General features: G+C 38.9%; 1 protein-coding gene across 1 annotated transcript in view; it reads left to right on the forward strand.

The window, feature by feature from the left end:
* LOC115061510 (collagen alpha-3(VI) chain-like) overlaps nt 1-18,189 on the forward strand; it is a 36,299-nt gene extending 18,110 nt beyond the window's left edge. The window contains 39 exon segments of the mRNA XM_029529872.1: nt 714-1,325; nt 1,516-2,136; nt 2,566-3,162; nt 3,308-3,910; nt 4,068-4,402; nt 4,844-4,922; nt 5,025-5,170; nt 5,269-5,361; nt 5,471-5,524; nt 5,735-5,806; nt 5,914-5,940; nt 6,043-6,087; nt 6,212-6,265; nt 6,355-6,417; nt 6,631-6,696; nt 6,841-6,894; nt 7,005-7,040; nt 7,146-7,208; nt 7,459-7,521; nt 7,623-7,685; nt 7,982-8,044; nt 8,299-8,349; nt 8,535-8,570; nt 8,691-8,753; nt 9,230-9,292; nt 9,428-9,460; nt 9,575-9,611; nt 9,729-9,740; nt 9,838-10,331; nt 10,488-10,590; nt 11,123-11,824; nt 11,906-12,008; nt 12,096-12,151; nt 12,419-12,679; nt 13,000-13,071; nt 14,037-14,222; nt 15,053-15,112; nt 15,814-15,999; nt 17,323-18,189. Coding sequence (XP_029385732.1) covers nt 714-1,325; nt 1,516-2,136; nt 2,566-3,162; nt 3,308-3,910; nt 4,068-4,402; nt 4,844-4,922; nt 5,025-5,170; nt 5,269-5,361; nt 5,471-5,524; nt 5,735-5,806; nt 5,914-5,940; nt 6,043-6,087; nt 6,212-6,265; nt 6,355-6,417; nt 6,631-6,696; nt 6,841-6,894; nt 7,005-7,040; nt 7,146-7,208; nt 7,459-7,521; nt 7,623-7,685; nt 7,982-8,044; nt 8,299-8,349; nt 8,535-8,570; nt 8,691-8,753; nt 9,230-9,292; nt 9,428-9,460; nt 9,575-9,611; nt 9,729-9,740; nt 9,838-10,331; nt 10,488-10,590; nt 11,123-11,824; nt 11,906-12,008; nt 12,096-12,151; nt 12,419-12,679; nt 13,000-13,071; nt 14,037-14,222; nt 15,053-15,112; nt 15,814-15,999; nt 17,323-17,360 — 6,365 coding nt within the window. The 3' untranslated portion in view covers nt 17,361-18,189.
* The last annotated feature ends 492 nt before the right edge of the window (nt 18,190-18,681 follow it).

The following is an 18,681-nucleotide window of genomic DNA, read 5'->3' on the forward strand; positions in this document are numbered from 1 at the left end:
TAACACTATTCATATTCATTTGTTTAAGTTTTCTATTTCCAGTTTTATTTTGAATACTGTATAAAAGAACAAAGAATTGGTTGGTGGAAAACCATGCTTTTTTTCCCTTTTCTTAATAGGGACAAAAAAACTAAATACGTTTCTGGACTATTTTTTGTGTGTGTGAGTGTATCATTCATTTACTCAAAGAAGTAATTTACATCGCTGCAACATGACTGCGCAAGGTCATAAAATTTAAATGGAGTACTTAGCTGAAATCTTTTTCAGTAAACCAGGAAGAAATGGAAGAAAAACTATTTGATTAAAACTATTTGAACAACTATATGTATATTTTCAAATTATTACCTTGTCTTGTGTTATTAGAGGTCCTTACTTCAATCCTTATGTTTCCTCTTTAGCAGACTGTTGCTTTTGAAGTGGGTTTGTGTTGTTTTCTGATGATGGCTTACTTTTTTTGATTTTCTTACTTTTTAAGTTTATATCCATGTTATATCTGAATATAAAGTTTTAAAACAAATTATCATAAATTTGGTTAAAAAAAACAAAACAAAACACAACAATGGATATTAGAAGCAAGCTAATAGTGATGTCATATGTCATCATACATCAGTGTATAAATGCTGGTGTAATATTTGGGTGACTTTTAGTGCATATTTTGACCATTTCTGTTGCAGAACATAGGGTTTACATTTCCTTTTCCTTCTCTATTTCAGCTGAGTCACAGGGTCCACGGAAGGATATCATTTTCCTTGTTGATGGATCTGATGGTGTTGGACGGGAATTTCCTATCATCCAGGAGTTCATCCGCAGGGTTGTGGAGACTTTAAATGTGGGCGAGAATAAGATTCGGATTGGCATAGTCCAGTATGGTGACTATCCTCATGCTGACATGTATCTGAACTCACATACAACAAAAGAAGGTGTTTTGAATTCCATAAGAGCATTAAGTCAGCGAGGAGGAAGGCAGCGTAACCTGGGACAGGCCTTGCAGTTTGTGAGTCAGGATGTTTTGACAGTAGGACGTGGAAGCAGGAAACAAGATGGTGTGCCCCAATTTGTAATCGTCATCTCCAGTGGGTCTTCAACAGATGATATTAGTCGTCCAGCATCTTCCCTCAAACAGTCTAGAGTTCTTCCCTTCAGCATTGGGACTCGAGATGTTAACCCAACAGAGCTCCGAATGGTATCGTATGTGCCTAACTTCGCCTTTACCGTAGATGACCTCCCTGGCCTGTACACAGTACAAGAAAACTTAATCAGCACTATCACTGAACTGTCTGATGATGACATCGTCAGGATGCGTCCAGTATTCCCAACCACTGATGGTAACCCAAACACATTTTCCCATACCTATCTTACAGAATCTATAATCAACTTCAATTTCTATGTGATTTATTCTTTGCATTATATGAGACATTCTAAATTATAGCGTATGTCCTCTATATGTATTTTGCTTTGTGCTGTTTGTGCTCATACCTTGTTTCTGTGCTTCCTTTTTTTTTTTTTTTTTTACAGTAATACCACCAGCACCCGCAGGAGGAGAAAAGAGAGATGTTGTATTTTTAATTGATGGTACGACGGCAATGCGCAGTGAGTTCCCTTCCATCCGTGAAATGATAAGAAGAGTTGTGGAGAAGCTTGATGTAGGGCTGGATAATGTCAGAATAGCAGTGGTGCAGTACAGTGATGACCCGAAGATGGAATTTCTTCTGAACGAGTTCTCCACCAAAGATGAGGTACGCCAGGCTGTGGCCAAACTTCGAAGCAAAGGGGGAAACAGATTAAATACGGGTCGTGCTCTTGAGTGGGTCTCCAGAAACATCTACCAAAGGTCAGCAGGAAGTCGCATTGAGGAGGGTGTTCCTCAGTTCCTGATCCTAGTTACAGGTGGCAAATCTACAGATGATGTTTCCACTCCCGCCAACCAACTTAAGAGAAATCAGGTCGCTCCCCTTGCCATCGGCTCAAGGAATGCTGACCCTGATGAGCTGAAACTGATTTCCCTGAAGCCTGAACTTGTATATACAGTTGACAGTTTCCAGCAGCTTCCAAGAGTGGAGTCACAGCTACTAGATTCTGTCAAAACCATAACCACTGCCGATATCATCAAGAGTTATCCTCCTCCAGTGGAACTAGGTAAGAAACACAACAGTGACATGCAAAGGTTTGGGCACTCTTGGTCAAAATTGCTGTTACTGTGAACATTGAGGCAAGAAGATGTGCTCGCCAAATGACATAAAATTACAGATGACATTAGGTTTACATTTTAAATAAAATCATATTTTTATTTTCATCTATTACATTTTCAAAATGACCGAAAATTAAGGGAAATTGCTGGTAATGTTTTCATGTTTCCCATTTTACAATTGCTTTTCATTCACATATCTGAAAAAAGCTGGTTCACAGTACACTGATAATGCACAGTCTAAGATCTTATTAACCTTTTCAATGGTTGATTTTGTCATTAAGTTCTGCTGCTATGGTAGAGTTGAAAAAATGGCAGTCTTACCAATATGCTTTGAAATAAATTATATTTTTCCTTCCGTTTGTTGTGCTTACTTGCAGACCTTGTCAATCTTGGCAAAAAAGACATTATCTTCCTTATTGATGGCTCAGACAGTACAGGTGCTTCTGGCATTGCGCATATCCGTGACTTCATCCTCACACTTATCCAACAACTCAGCATCCATCCTGATGAAGTGCGTGTTGCTGTTGTACAGTATGCAGACAACGTTAAAACAGAATTCTCCCTCAACTCACACAACAGCAAGCCAGCTGTTATCTCTGCAATCAAAAGACTTCGTCAGATGGGTGGTCGGTCATCAGACCTGGCTGATGCAATTAAATACGTAATACAGAATGAATTAAAACCCTCTGCCGGGTCTCGTCAGGCTGATGCCTCCCAGCATCTTGTGGTACTCACAGGTGCACGTTCTTCCCAAGACATTTCCATCTACGGACCTCTGCTCAAGAGTTCCCGCATAGGCTGCATTGGTGTTGGAGCTGCAGGTGCTGACACAAGGCAACTATCACAAATTGCCACCACACCAGAAGATGTTCTTCAAGTTCCTACATTCCCTGGACTGTCAGCAATTGGGGAGAGGTTTATTGCCAGGTTGAGTGGGACAATCCCTGTTGAACCACCAACAATTACAGATTCTGGTAAGTTCTGCAAAAATATATCACATTTTACCAAAAATGAATTATATGTTCTAAGAATGCTAAAATTTCAAGTCAGTGCATTTATTCTAATTTTTTCACCCTTCTTTATTCTATTGTTCATCTCATCTTCCTTCTATGACAACAGGCCTAACACCTAAGAAGGCTGATATAGTATTTTTGGTGGATGGTTCCATCAACTTGGGACGGGACAACTTCAAAGAAGTGATGTCATTTATCCTCAACCTGATTGATCTGTTCTACAATGACAGAGACAACCTGCAATTTGGCTTGTCACATTTTACCACAGATGTGACTGACGTCATGTACCTCAACACATACAAAAACAAGCAAGACATTCTCAATGCCATCGAACGTGCAGAGTACAAAGGTGGACGTAAAATTAACATTGGTGCTGCCATTCGCCATGCTCAAGACGTTCACTTTACAAAAGCAAAAGGTAGTAGGATGGATGAAGGCACTCCTCAGATCTTAATGGTTATCACTGGTGGGCGCTCAGCCGATGACAGCAAAACAGCTGCCCTTGGTTTGAAGCAAAAAGGAGTGAGAATCTTTGCCGTAGGAGTGGGCAACACTGGGAATGAGTTAGAAAACATTGCAAGTGAGTCTTCCACTGTGGCTCGAGCAAGCACCTTTCTGGAGCTTTCAGAGCTCAATGAACAAATTCTGGAAACTTTGGATGATGAAGTGAAGGGGAAGCTTTGTGTTGGTGGACCAGAACCTACGAGAAGTAAGACAGTCTTTTATGTTTTCTTAGTTAGACCTAGACCTAGTTATACATAAGACAAAGTTACTTCAAATTGAATCAAAAATTTACCTTTTCACATAATTTCTGTTTTTCAAAAAAATTGCAAAAAAAAAAAAAAAAAAAATTCTTTGTTTTACAGCCTGTGACATTGAGGTGTTGGTGGGCTTCGATGTCTCTGGCCAGAACATTTTTACTACTCAGACTAATCTCCAGAGTAAGATGGGTGCCATTCTTCAAAGGATATCCAAAATGGGAGCTATTAGTTGCTCATCTGGGCAGATTCCCTCAGTGCAAGTGGGCATGCAGGCCATGGATTCTTCCTTTCAGCCTGTCCAGCTGGACTTTACAAACAATGCTGATGAGCTCTTTGAGGCCTTCAGAGCCTTGCGAAACAATGGCCCATTTGTCTTAAATGGCAAGACCATCTCAACTTACGCCGATAGGTTCAAAGCAAGGCAGGACAATGTTGTTAAGGTAAGTAACTGAATGGTAAACTGGAGACTAGTAATATCTTGGGGTGTAACTGTACGCTAAAGTCACAGTTCAGTGTGTACCTCAGTTTAAAAATTATGGTTTGGTACATTTTTGGTACAGAAAAATGACCAAAAACACCCAAAAAACGTGATCTCGTTTTTCATTCATTATCAAATTCAAAGCATAAAACTGTGGAAACATTTAACATGACACAGTTACCAAAACAACGAATGGTTCTTCTTAAATAAAAACATTCCTCGGCCTAGGTGGGAAAATAAAAATAAGTAATAAAATAAATCTCAATTAAAGTGCGGCATGTAGAAAAGACATTTTCAACTTCACATTCAAACGACTCAATTAAATAAAAAATTGGAGAAATGGTATTGTTTCATGTTTGTAAGATGAGAGGAAGTTTGACTGATTTGTGTTTTATTGCTGAAGGTTGTCATTCATTTGACTGATGGTCTTGATGCCCCATATACTGAGATGAAAAGGCAAGTTGAGGAGCTTCAGCAGTCAGGTAATGATGCAGATTGGATCACTCTCTAAACCTCAAGAACAAGGACAAGAAGTACTCACATTGAGTAATTCTGTTTCTAAAACCCTTGTATATGTTAAACAGGAGTAAACAGTTTCATTCTGGTTGGACTTGAGCGAGTTCCCAAATTTGAAGAGGCTTTGATGTTGGAATACGGTCGTGGCTTTAGGTATACCAGACCCTTACGAGTCAATATCATGGACTTGGACTATGAGCTTGTGGAGGAACTGGTGAGTACTGCTCAGGGAAAAATATGTTTTGTCTTTATTTTCTTTATTGTTATTTCCCTACATTATTAAAACGCAATTTGTTTTCTTTGGCTGTGTAGGACAATATTGCTGAAAGAGAGTGCTGTGGAGTTCCTTGCAAATGTACTGGAACCAGAGGAGATCGTGGAGCAGTTGGACTTCCAGGCTCTAAGGTATTTACTGCCAAGATAAATTAGCTAAACAATATTTTTCATGTACTTCCAATAAGTTTTTAGTTTGGTTTTAAACAAAAGCTAAGACTTTGGTTGTTTTGCCTTTCAGGGTAGTCCAGGATTATCAGGAAGCCAAGGACATCCTGGAGATGAGGGTGGACCTGTAAGTTTCACTGCCTCACTTGCTCACAGTTCATTTGTTTCTATATGAGGCTTTTGGACACTTGGTTTTTTCGAGTGTTCTCATTCACAAGGGCACTGTGATTTTCCAGTGTATTTTTCCTTTCACACCTCTTTGTGTTTCTTTAGATTTCATCCCTCCCCTGATTTGTCCCTCCAGAATATTTATATGATCTTTTTCCTGTAATGACAGGGAGAGAGAGGGCCTCCTGGTGTGAATGGAACACAGGGCTTTCAAGGATGTCCTGGACAGAGAGGTGTCAAGGTAAAGGATTTCATTTTAATTCTAAAAATCATGTTATTGGAAATTGGCAACATTTTTAAAATTAGTTTAACATAATGATATAAACACTATTCATTTCTTCTGTTCAGGGCTCACGTGGGTACTCGGGAGAGAAGGTGAGTGCTTTTCATTGGTTTTAAAGTCTTCATTATTAAATATTGCTGTCAGCTAAAAATATTCATGCACCCATTACCCAACTAAATGCCATATTGTTACAGGGTGAATTTGGAGAAATTGGACTTGATGGTATCAATGGAGAGGAGGTAAGTGCATCGTGCAGTATATTAGATTTTAACATTCATTAAGTCATTTCTTAGCTGTGTTTCATTTGAGTTTAGCATGGTGGTTTATGCATGACTCTGGGCTTTAACTGGGATCTGTTTGCAGGGCAAAAGTGGAGTGGCTGGACCCCCAGGAGACAGAGGAAACCCTGGTGGAAGAGTAAGAAGCAGTTTTAGTTTCACATTTTGGTTTCAACATATCTTTATGTCATGTAGTTTTATACTAGTATATTTTTTTATTGTATTTAGGGTCCCAAAGGTATCAAAGGACAAGAAGGAGACAGAGGGGAAATGGGAATCAGAGGAGACCCTGTGAGTATTATGAACTAATTACAGTGTCATTATTAACTATATATTGCTGTGCAGGGGCTAACATTCTTTTTTTTTTTTCCCTAAATGCAGTGTCATTTAGTGTGAGGTGTTATATTGCATAACTATCCCTCTGCCTGCCATTACTGTCCCATGAAGACTTTCTGAATAACAACATGTTTGCTTTAATCTTTCTAAACTAAAACTGTCTTATAGGGAACAAGCGGACAGGATAACAACCAGCCGGGACCTAAAGGAGACCCTGGTGATGCCGGACCAGTGGTAATGTTGCCTTTAACACATTTTCTTTTGAAATGAGATACAAATTTTAACACAACCGCCTCTTGCAGTTTAACATTGCATTGCTGTTTTTATGTTTTTGTTTTTGCTTTTTTTTTTTTACTGGGTATCTTTTCCAAAATATAGGGAGAGCCTGGTGAGGATGGAAAGACGGGAGGTCCTGGTGAACTTGGAAGAAGGGTAAACTCTGCCTTGTGTTTGTTACCTTGAATAGAATAGAATACTTGATATTGTTCTGTTTTTTTTTTTTTTTTGTTAATCAAGACTTATTTTTACTTGTACTTCATTAGGGAGCCGATGGCAGAAGAGGCCCACCTGGACAGGCTGTAAGTCCTTTTCAGTGGTAACATACATTGAGTAATGCCGATTGCAGAAACTCTTGTGGCTATTGGCAATAGTTGTAAAATCATGCTGTTTGTATCTGATCAAAGGGAATTCCTGGAAAACCTGGAGCTGATGGTGTGCAGGGAGAGCCTGGTATTGGAGGATCTAGAGTAAGTTTGTCATTCTTTACACACTAGCAGATCGCTTAGTCTGTTGAAACATCCAGTACAAGACAATACAATACCAAACAAATATCAGCACAAATTACTGTTAATATCGTTCCTTGGCAGCATGAGCTGTATGAAAATTTTATTTGACTTGTCTGTGACTGGAGTATTTATAAATTCAGAAATGTATTTTTATGGATTGAATATCTTGGTTTCAGAAAGTGATTGTTTTGTCTTGTTCTTCTTTATTAAGGGTCCATCTGGACCAAACGGTGCCCCAGGACCCAGAGGAGAAGTTGGCAACCCTGGACCCAGGGTGTGTTATAGGTCTTATAGGTCCATTTTATAAAATACAATTTTGAAACTATGATTGTAACATATTGAACCAGACTAATGTCTTGGTGTTTTGCTTTCAAGGGCCCTGGAGGTAGTCCAGGTCCTGCTGGAGAGAAGGGAAGAAGAGGAGCAATTGGTCGCAAGGTATGGTGTGGAATGCAGCTTTGTGTGACTTACGTTCATCTTTGTCAGGGTTGTTTCATTTTTAAACATGCTGGACTAAGCCAGGCTCACTCATATTACTGAGCACACATGTAGTTTAATGAAAACACTATAGGAAAACATCACAGTCCTGGCTGACCGCCCACCCCCCCCCTCCCCACTTTCCCCTCCAAAAAAAAAACCACACGCATGAGCCTAATTAAATCTATCAACTCACCCACTAACTAAGAGAAATATTTCTTTCTGAAAGCACTCTCTTTGTCACTCTGCCTTTGTAGGGTGAGCCAGGAGACCCAGGACCCAAGGGTGTTCTTGGACCGCTTGGTCCCCGTGGAGAGCCTGTAAGGAAGGAGTTGAATCTCAATATGAAAAATGATCATAACTTTTCCACTGGTTTGCATATCTGAAAATGAATGTAATGTGTTTATATGTTGTCGTTGTTGTTTTTTTTTTTTTTTTTTTTTCCCAGAAAATGTCCTTGTTCCATTTGTTGTTTTTTCCGTCATTCTTTTCAAAGCTCACTACAAAAAAAAAAAAAAAAAAAAAAAAAAAGGGTTTAGTTTGGTGATGTTATTTTCTCCTGTTTTCCTTGAAGGGTGAAGATGGCAGAGATGGATTTGGTCTTGAAGGACCCAAAGGAAGAAAGGCAAGTGCATTGTTACAACTTCTGTGTGTATGTGATGATGAAAAGGATTTTCTTTTTACAGTCACACAAATAGCACTTCTAAATAGAAATATCTTCAACATTTATTTTGAGAGATAATTACTATTATTGTCACTTTGGGACGATAATTACACAAATAATAACTTTCTATGCATTTTCCTCTACAGGGTGATGAAGGCTTCCCTGGGTTCTCGGGAATAAAGGTAAAGGAAAACAGTGACTGTGAAAGTGAAATAAAATAATAACAATGTGAATGCAGGTTGTTGGTACAGCTTGTGGATGTCGGCCATTTGCTTTCATTTGTTATACTTTGATCGCTATAGGGAGCAGCTGGTGACCCTGGCACAAAGGGTGGACCTGGTCCCAGAGGAAATCGTGGTCAGAGGGTAAGTTGTCACACCCCAGTTGGATTTAGCAAGGGCATATGTTATAAATTCAACAGTACACATTGGATTGTATAGTATCCACTTAGCCAATCATTAAAAGTGCAACCTGGGCACAGGGGCAGTGTTGTTTCAAGAGGACAACTATGCTGACTTGTCCTTATTGTGACCTTTCATTTACTGAAGTCATTCTAATCAGAGGGCCTTTGGTTTCTTTCCAATAGCAACTCATTGTAGCCTGCAATCTGTCTTGAAGACATAGTACTGTTCAGAGGACGATCCTGTAACTTGCCTTGTAATTGCAACAATGGCCAAAGTTTGTGTCAAGTAACAAACATTGCCATCCACTCGCAGCAAGAAAACTTCTTCGGCTGCAGAAAAAACATACATAGTAAAATTCCCTAAGTCAATCAATTATTTGAACTCTTCGCAAAAGAAGCTTTAAAACCAATGATATGCTTTCACTTAATTCTTTTCAGGGTGTCTCTGGGAATGCTGGTACCCCTGGACAGAAAGGAGAGGTTGGATATCCTGGATCATATGTAAGCAACATCAAATGACCATAATTTGAAATATCTCCTGTATTTAGTGGTGTGTGTTTTCATGTTATATAAATAAATACAAAAAAATAACGTCTTCAGCAGACAGGTTGTTAACAACTGATTTTGCTCCCACAGGGTCCTAAAGGACCTAGAGGACCAGGTGTTGTGGTCAGTAGTCATTTGTTTGTAAAAAGAAAACAACAGAAATAATTTTATTCAATGAAATGTAAAACTCGCACTTTTTAAGAAGCTCTTTCAGCGATTTTCTCCTTATTCCTGCAGCAATGTGAACTTGTCAAGAAGATCAGAGACAACTGTCGTGAGTATAATGTGATAATGATACAAGATGTGTTTCATTTGAGTTTGGAAAGTAGTAATGTTTGTGTGTTGTGTGTCAAAAAATGACTGACCATTTTTGTTTATTCTTAACTGCCAGCTTGCTGCTTCGGTAAGTGCAAAGAAGATTTATTAAATAATGATTGCTTTCATATCCTTGTGTGTATCAAACCCACAGCTAATCTATACACAATTTTTTACATGTTTAGGTAAGCAGGAATGCCCACTCTACCCCACTGAGCTGGCTTTCGCCCTGGATACCTCTGGCAAAGTTGACCGTACAACTTTTAACAACATGCGCAACACAGTCGTGCAACTGGTCAAAGACATCACCATTGCAGAGAGTAACTGTCCAAGAGGAGCCCGTGTTGCTGTGACCATGTACAACACAGACGTCATAACTGAGGTCCGGTTTGCTGATGCAATGAAGAAGCGTGCCCTGGTGCAGCACATTGAGGGTCTGCAGACCCTAACAAACAATAAAGCTCGCAATCTAGAGGGAGCCATGAGCTTTGTGGCCCACAGCACCTTCAAGAGAGTACGCAGTGGCTTCCTTATGAGGAAGGTGGCTATCTTCTTTGTTGGTGGTCCACTTGATCAGGCCAAAGCAGTGACCAGTGCAGCTCTCCGACTTCATGATGCTGGAATCGCCACGCTTTTCTTGGTCAACCGAGAGGAAAGAGCACTCAGCAGAGCGCTGCAGGTAGGACACACACAAACAAACCAAATATCTCAAAGGGAAACTTCAAAATACACCACTTTTTGAAACATAATAAATATAACTCTTCTCTTAAAAAAAAATAAAAATAAAAATAAAAATATGACAGTATACATTTCCTGCATCGTTTCTGTGCAACAGGTCAACAACACAGCCCTAGGCCAGGTAATTGTCCTACCCAGGCCTGGAAGTGCGCAGTATAATGCAACTCTCCAAAAGATTATGAAATGCCATATCTGCTTTGGTAAGAGCTCTGTTTACGTTTAATGATATTTACAAATTATTGTTTTTGTTTTGCACGTTTCTTTTGTGTCTGGAAATTTCTGAGAAATATGTTCCAATATTAAATGCGTTGTTTCAATTTATAATATATATGACCACAGACATTTATAACATTAATGCAATACCCATAGTGAAATATGTGGATGTACAAAAATATCTTTTTGAATGGATCATTTAAATAAGCATTGTATTATTTATACAGTATACTATATATGTTATTGTTATAATGTGTTTATATCAGCAATGTATTAAAACATTTTTTTAATTAATTTTATCCGCTCAATCTGGAAAGGGAGGCTGACATTTTATATCACATATTTGCAGGCTTTGGGATAGATATATATTAGAGGAACATCTATACGAAGTAACCGTTATTTATATTATATGTGTTTATATTGAATTAGAAAATGACAGGGATTGTATTCCTTCTCCATTAAATTATTGATTGCATGTGATATCATATTGGTTTGCTTTGTTTGTTTTTTTCTTTTTAGACTCCTGCTCTCCGGACCAAATTTGTGACTATGTGCCCCCATTCACCAGCAGAGACAGAAGGTCTTTCACCACAGACGTAGACATTGACATGGCCTTTGTCCTAGACAGCTCTGAGTCCACATATCCAACATTCTTCACTGAGATCAAACGTTACATAGCTCAGATAGTGGAGCATCTGCAGGTATCTTCAAATCCCACATCATCTGCTCACCATGCCAGAGTGTCTGTGATCCAGCAAGCACCATACGAGTACCTCCACAACAAAACTGGCTCTCCCATCCATGTGGACATTGGCTTGACTGAGCATCGCTCAGCTGAGGACATAGTTAGATTCCTGCTGAACAAAACACCGCAGTTAGAGGGCGGCCGGGCGCTGGGAGCAGCCATTGAATCGACAGTAGAGCAGGTGTTTGACAAGGCGCCTCTTCCACGTGACAGGAAAGTACTGATGCTCTTTGTGACAGGAAGCGTCGAAGAAGATGAGGAGCAGTTGGTGCGTATTGCCGCAGAGGTCAAATGCAAAGGCTTCTTCCTGGTCATCCTAGGTGTTGGTGATAAGCTGAGTGCAGGAGATGCTCATGTCTTGTCACGCATGGCCAGTGAGCCATCAGATGTCTTTTTCAAGAGACTGGACACCATCTCACAGTTTTATGACAAACACATCCAAACCTTTAGCCAGCTGCTGCCAAAGTACATAAGCAGTAAGTTTGTTACTATTTGTTCAAACATTTTTTCCTGCCTGACAAGTCCCTGCGTTTGAGACTCTGTGTTTTTTATTTCAGTTGAAAATGCTTTCTACATGTCCCCTGAAGTGGCCAAAAACTGCAAGTGGTTCCAGAGTGATCAACCACTAAAAAACCCCTTCACATCCTCACAGCAACAGGAGTATGTTTTTCATACACATCTTAACCCCATGCTATCTGTCTGTTCTTGAAGGAAAAAAAAATACACTGTTTATCTATACATTTACAGGAAACACCAGAAACAACATGAGAACCAGCAAACAGTTCATTCAAGGAATCACAAAGGTGAAAAAATACTTCTGAAGTCAAATGTCAACTTAAGGGATGTTGGTTTTGGAGTGAATGTTTGTGTTTTTTTTTTTTTTTTACTGTAAACACTGACTGCACATAAATCAGCACCATTATTTGCACGTCTCTCAGACAGGTGGCAACGCCTCCAGAATTATGAGGGACATTTCAGCCAGCAGTATTTCACTCTCAATAGCAACCAATCACCTCTGAAACTTTGATTTCATAACAGCACCTTGACACTTCAATCTTTTACCACCTCAGATGCAGATGACCTACACGTCTTCAACATCACCTCCAGTGGCTTGATATTGCGTTGGAAAAGTCTGGACCCCAAACTCTTTGTCTACTTTGAGGTAGTGGTGACGAGGTTGTCTGACCACACTCTGGTACTGAAGACCAACGTCTCTGGCACTGAGCTTGCTGTGGACAACTTAAGGAGTGCCGAGACATACCATGTTGTGGTCACTGCCCACACTGCAGAGGGTCAAATTGTCTCCACCCGCAAAGGCATCATCACTACCAGTAAGTACATGTGTTTATATACACAAACACAAATATCCTATTTTATCCCACAGGATGGTTTGGTGGTTTAGGAAGCTCTATGTGCCTACATGCTTTTTAAGAAATATGATGTTGCACTCAACTAAATAATTTAAAATCACTATATTTGTTGATATATGATGGATGTTTCTCAACTTTTTTTTTTACTATTAAATCCAAGGAGAGCTGCCGTTTTTATTTCTTTAAGGCATTCCAATTGTTAGCTAGATTCCAATGTTTGTGCAGTTGCATTGCCTCAATTAGTTCTCTGGCATTTCTGACTGCTTGTTTCACCTTAATAGAAGTAGCTGAGCCTAAGCCAGTCAACCATGACACCACTGTAAATACCGCACCACTGGACAAACCAGAAACTGGTGAGTGACTGTGCAAACGTGCACAAGTTTGTGACTTCAGCATTGTGTGTACATAAAGCTGTGCTCTGCGTACCTGTATTCTTTGTCGTATTCTCCTAAAGTTGACTTTGAACTCTCAGCTATGACTTAAACATTATGTCTGAACTGAAGCCTGTATCATTAAATCTCAGGGCCACTATAGAGTTGTGTTTGGCTGCCTTTGCTAAGTGTGTGAGTCCCATAAGTAAGACCTTAAGGTTTGACACAGAACATAATGTGCTATGTTGTAATTCAACAGTATATCAAGTCAAGTATCACATAAATGTCGAATCAGCTCCCTTGTGTGAGCCAAAACATGCTGAAGGTCATTTAACAAAACATGAAATCTGCTGCTCAGGCTTGGTTATATGTATGTGCAGATCTGACCTACCATTCAGCTGGTATTGGAATAACGGCTCGGCAGTGCTTTGATAGTCCAGCATGAAGTCAAGGGCACTCTGTTTAACCAATTCAGGAATCATTAGAATGCAGTGATGCTGTAAAAAATATTTCTTTTGATTAATGGTGCATAGATAGCTTGGACCGCGTAGCAATGCAGATGACTAAAACAAACTAACCTTTAACTGGACATGTAGTCATAACTAACTGACTTAGCAGTTCATCTTTGAACTGTTAAGCTTCATTTTACTTACAGCATTTAGTTATAAAACGTAAGAACCACCTGATAATACAATTAGTCTGACCCCTCTGTAGATTTCCATTTGAATGCCATTTCTTTTCCTCTGTTAGAATGTAAGAATTAATCATATTTACAACATCAATAAGCTTCTAATATGAAATTGTCTGTTATTGGCAACTCTTTTAACAACACACTATAACTGTATGCCTTGGATACTTGTACTTTTAACGATCCTCTCTCTCTCTGTCTGACACATCACATCACCACATCACTACTTTTTTTTTTTTTTTTTTTTTGCATGTTCTAGTTAATGAATTTGCAGACCCATGCTCACTTGACTATGACCCTGGAATGCCATGCAAAGACTATCAGGCTAAGTGGTTCTTTGACAGAAAGAACGGGATCTGTACACAGTTCTGGTATGGAGGTTGTGGAGGGAATGAAAATAGGTTCGACACTGAGACCCTCTGCTTGAAAAACTGCATGAGGCCAGGTGAGTGGTTGCTGCTGTCAGACTCTCTGAGGGAATGTGACTCTTATTCACTGTAACCATGCATGGCTGGCCTCCCCAGCTTTGGATTTCCCTCTCTGCCAAAATGGCGTGCAGGGAGATCTCTTGAGAGTGATGATTGTCAGAAGGAAGGAATCTTTTTTAATCACCTTTCCAGAAGCAAAAACAATAGAGCAAACATACAGAATTCATCAAATTTTATCTGCTCCAAAAAAAGAACAAGCTTAAGAACAAGCTGCCAACAGCAGCTAACATAACATTATGCTCGTCAGTATTACTGTTGTTATGTGTGTGCGTACTGCTAGCTTTCTTCTGCTTCTTCAGCTTCAGCCAGACTCACTGGTACATTTTCCAAAGCCTTCAGTTCTGTTCATCCTTAAAGGCCTTGGTCTATAGTTTTAAAAATAGACATTAAAGCATAAGTCAAGCCATTGCACTGCTCTAATTAAATGATATTGTTTTGAGTGATAAAGGCTACAGCAAAAATGATATGCTGAAGTATCATCAGTTTACCTAAAGTGTTGCTTTTAGCTTAGGACATGTATCTGTAACGTTAGTCATCATTACACTTGTACCATACTGTACATGACATGACATATCCATGTTTATCATTTTAAATACTTTTGCTTTATTACAAATCAACTGAGTATAATAAAAACTAAATGTTTGTAAGCCAATTTCAAATCCTTACAAGAGCTATTTCTGATGAAGGTCAGATATGTTAATTGGACAGTAAATGTTTGTCTGTTTTTCCATCATTTTGGAAATCATTTCCTTGTATTTCCCTGACTAACTGGCAATTTTTTCCACAGTGCCAGAGCCGGAGCCCAAAGTGCAGCAGGGTGAACAGGTTGAGATCCTCCCCGCCCCTGGTGAGATCTGATGTGCATACACAGAGGATAAAAGGCCTTAAATAACAAGATTAGTTTCCTGTTGTCATATTTTAGTACTGTTCCAATGATTCTGGCTTCTTCTTTTGATGGCATAACTGACTTTGATGCGGTTGAATGTTATGCAGCCCAAATGGCCGGTATGAAAGGAAAAGAAGATCTTCCTCCTCTCTCCACATCCTCAAAATGTTTCAGACCACCCTTAATGTTGAGCACACAGTGTGTTAGGACTTCGAGTGAGCTTGGTTGCCATATTATATGGGCTACACGATTCAGTTTCCACAAACCGTGCTCATTTAGCAAAACAACAAGTCCTTTGTGTGAAACTACAAACCCACTCAACTCTTCCACTGAGCCCCAGACGATCTAAATGACTGGTGGAACAAGCACAGCAAAAAGAGAAGGTTAAGCTTTTGTCACAGAAGCGAGTCAAGTCAGAACTAGGGCGAAAGTGAAAAGAAGGCTTTGTTCACTGCTTCATTGTTTCTTTGGCAGCAGAATTCATACAGAACACATTTGATTTGCCAGCACATCAACAGCTGTGGAAGAAATTGTCTCAAGATACTTGAATTAATACAATATCTGCTCTAAACCTATTGTGCCACATGCTATGATTGTTGAAGAATAAAGATGTGTGTTTCCACACGTGCGCTGATCTTTGTTCTTTGTTGTATCCCTCACAGCAGCCTCTACAGCTGTGGACATCTGCCAGCTTCCCAAAGAGGAAGGTACTTGTGCCAAATTTGTCCTTAAGTGGCACTACAATGCCCCCAGCAAGGCCTGTACACGTTTCTGGTACGGAGGCTGCGGTGGAAACCAGAACCGCTTCGATACACATGAGGAATGTGTGAAGGCCTGTGGAAAACGAGGTACGAGTCACGTTCATGTCATCTCCTGTTATCAGTGATCACCTGGCAATGCTCAGGTTGTTCAGGCCAAATTAAGAGAAAAACAATGCTATGTAAGTGCCTGTCTGTGAACTCAGGCAACAAAGGTGTTGTGATTAGGATCAACAGTGTGCCAACAGTTCTTTCTAATTTCTACTACTCACTCAGGGATGAAAATTAAATGCAGCAATGATGCCATGTCCTAGAGTAATAGCTATGGAAACACATTACATTCATCAAAGACAACCTTTAGAAGCTTTGATTTTGGAGCAATTAATAATTACTAGTCTCTTCGTGTCAAAATCAAATAATTACATAGCTCAGAACTAACTGGCCCCATCAATATGGAAACCGGGAGACAAAGTTATGATACAAGATGTCCGAGCACCATTTGTGGTTTCTGTCTGTTAGTCACATACTGCGCTTAAATACACTTTTAAGTTACCTGTATTTCACACTGAGGAACTTGTACATGGCTGGAAAAACGAGAGCATTTGTTTAAATTTAATTTTATTACATTTTATTTTCAGTCCGACCTTAATACAGATTTTAGTGAAAACTCTGTACATCAGGTGAATCTCTACCTCTGGCTAGCAGTGCTACTTTTGGCTCTTTTTTTTTTTTTTTTTTTTTTTCACCTAGCTGCTGTAGCCTGCTGCAATTACTCTTCCCTCACAAAGGTCATTAGAATTAAATTTAACATTAAAATTTTGCAAGCTAAAAGAGCTGATGAGTAAAAATAGAAATGAATATAATCCATTAAGAAATGGGAGAAATAAGGCTAATTCTATTTAATAGAGGCCACTGATGAAAATGCATCACTAATTGCACCAAATTCAGGGTGATTGATAAAATGACCTCATGATAAGTATTTAAAGTAGGTTAATGATAATTTATCTACAAAGGCCCAGAGCCTATACAGCTCAAAGCCTGAAAACCTGTGATACAGAGAATGTCTCACGACTTTTTCTTAGTTTTAGCTTAGCATTCGGCCAAACTTCAGTGTTGCACCTTTTTTTTTTTTTTTTTTTCTTTCACCGACCACAACAACCTGTTGCATCTGCTGCTGTGGATACGATGATTAGACAGAACACAGATTTTCTAATAACAATATCCCTAATTCATGATTATGGGCTAATAATAACATAATAACAGATTAATAATTAACGTAATTGAGACATGGTTTTGATAATGATGATGCATTCCATAATAGGAGGTACAGACAGAGTTTTATAAGGTTATTCATTGGCTTATTATATGTGCAGACATTGAAACTAACCACGCTTTTTCTTTCTTCATCACCAGCACCCAACCAACGAGTCATTGCTACAATTAGAACATAGGACAGAAGACACAAGCATGGCCACTTTTTACCTCTGTTGAGGGGATTTTAAGAACCATCGAAACTGGCTGCACTACATAGATGCAATACCAAAGCAATGGTGGCTGCACTGGATCTAAAAAAATGGACTTTCTACCCCAAATTCTTGAAGAAGTCTTTTTCACAGCAAAAAGGAATGAAAAAATTTGCTGCATGATTTGTTTGAACCTACTGGTGCTACATAGTATGTTTGTTTTACAGGCAGAGTTTAAGTTTTTTGGAACAACATGAGTTTTCGTATTTTTTAAAATGCAGTTTTAGGTTGAAACAAGAAACATATATGAATATCTTGGAACAGAAATTAGCAATAAATCAGTACATGCAGGACTGACATTATGCAGTGCAGTAATCTTTTTATATTGTTTGTTTTGGGTTTTTTTTTTTACATTCCACATTCACAAAGCAACATATGCTTTTATTGATTTATGTTGCTTTCAAGCTCACTTGATTCCTGTCGAATAATTTCTTCACTAGTTTTACAGTAATAGAATCCACAGCAGTGTTAACAGCGGTCTTGTATGGTGATGTGTGTGTATTTCAAAAGACAGCGACCAACTGCTAGGATAAAAAAAAATAAAAATAAAAATAAAAAATACATTCATGTAACACAAAGTGCACTTCTGGAGCCACTGCCTCATAAACACAAGTTCCAGCTGTTGAGAAATGGAATGTACTTGTCAAGCAGTTTTGTTTATTTTATTTTGTTTTTGTTTCATTTGGTTTTACTGAAATTTGTGTTTTATCTGGGATTAGGAGTAATAAAAATGAATCAAACTTTCTAATAAACATGAGCAACTGATTCTTTTCTTTCTTGTTTTGAATTAAATCTGAAGAACAGTCAAAAAGATTGCGGTACCGCAGAATATAGTTGTGTTTCAATTCAGGTACTGCGACCTTCATAGGACAGGGCCTGTTAAAGTTGAACTGTGAAACGTGTTATGCCCTGGCCAAGGGGAAGCCAGTTTCCCAACTCCCAAGGAACGTGCATCCAAAATGTGCTTTTATAGGTATCTATTAGTTGACAACAAAGTAGCAAAGGCATCGGAGAGGGCACAGCCAATTCAACAAACATAACCAACTCAAGATTACAATGTACAAAATAAAAGAGAAAAGTACAGACAACACACTTCCCTTGAACAAAAAAATAAGAGAAAAGGATAATAAACACAAATAGCTTCCCTCCCCTACTGTTGCTAGTACTGCTAACAAAAAAAAAAAACTAAACAAAACACACCTGTGTAGCAGTAAAAAGAGCTAGTTAATTAACACAAAACACAACGTAC

This window comes from Echeneis naucrates, chromosome 21, assembly GCF_900963305.1.
Source record: "Echeneis naucrates chromosome 21, fEcheNa1.1, whole genome shotgun sequence".
Lineage (NCBI taxonomy): Eukaryota > Metazoa > Chordata > Actinopteri > Carangiformes > Echeneidae > Echeneis > Echeneis naucrates.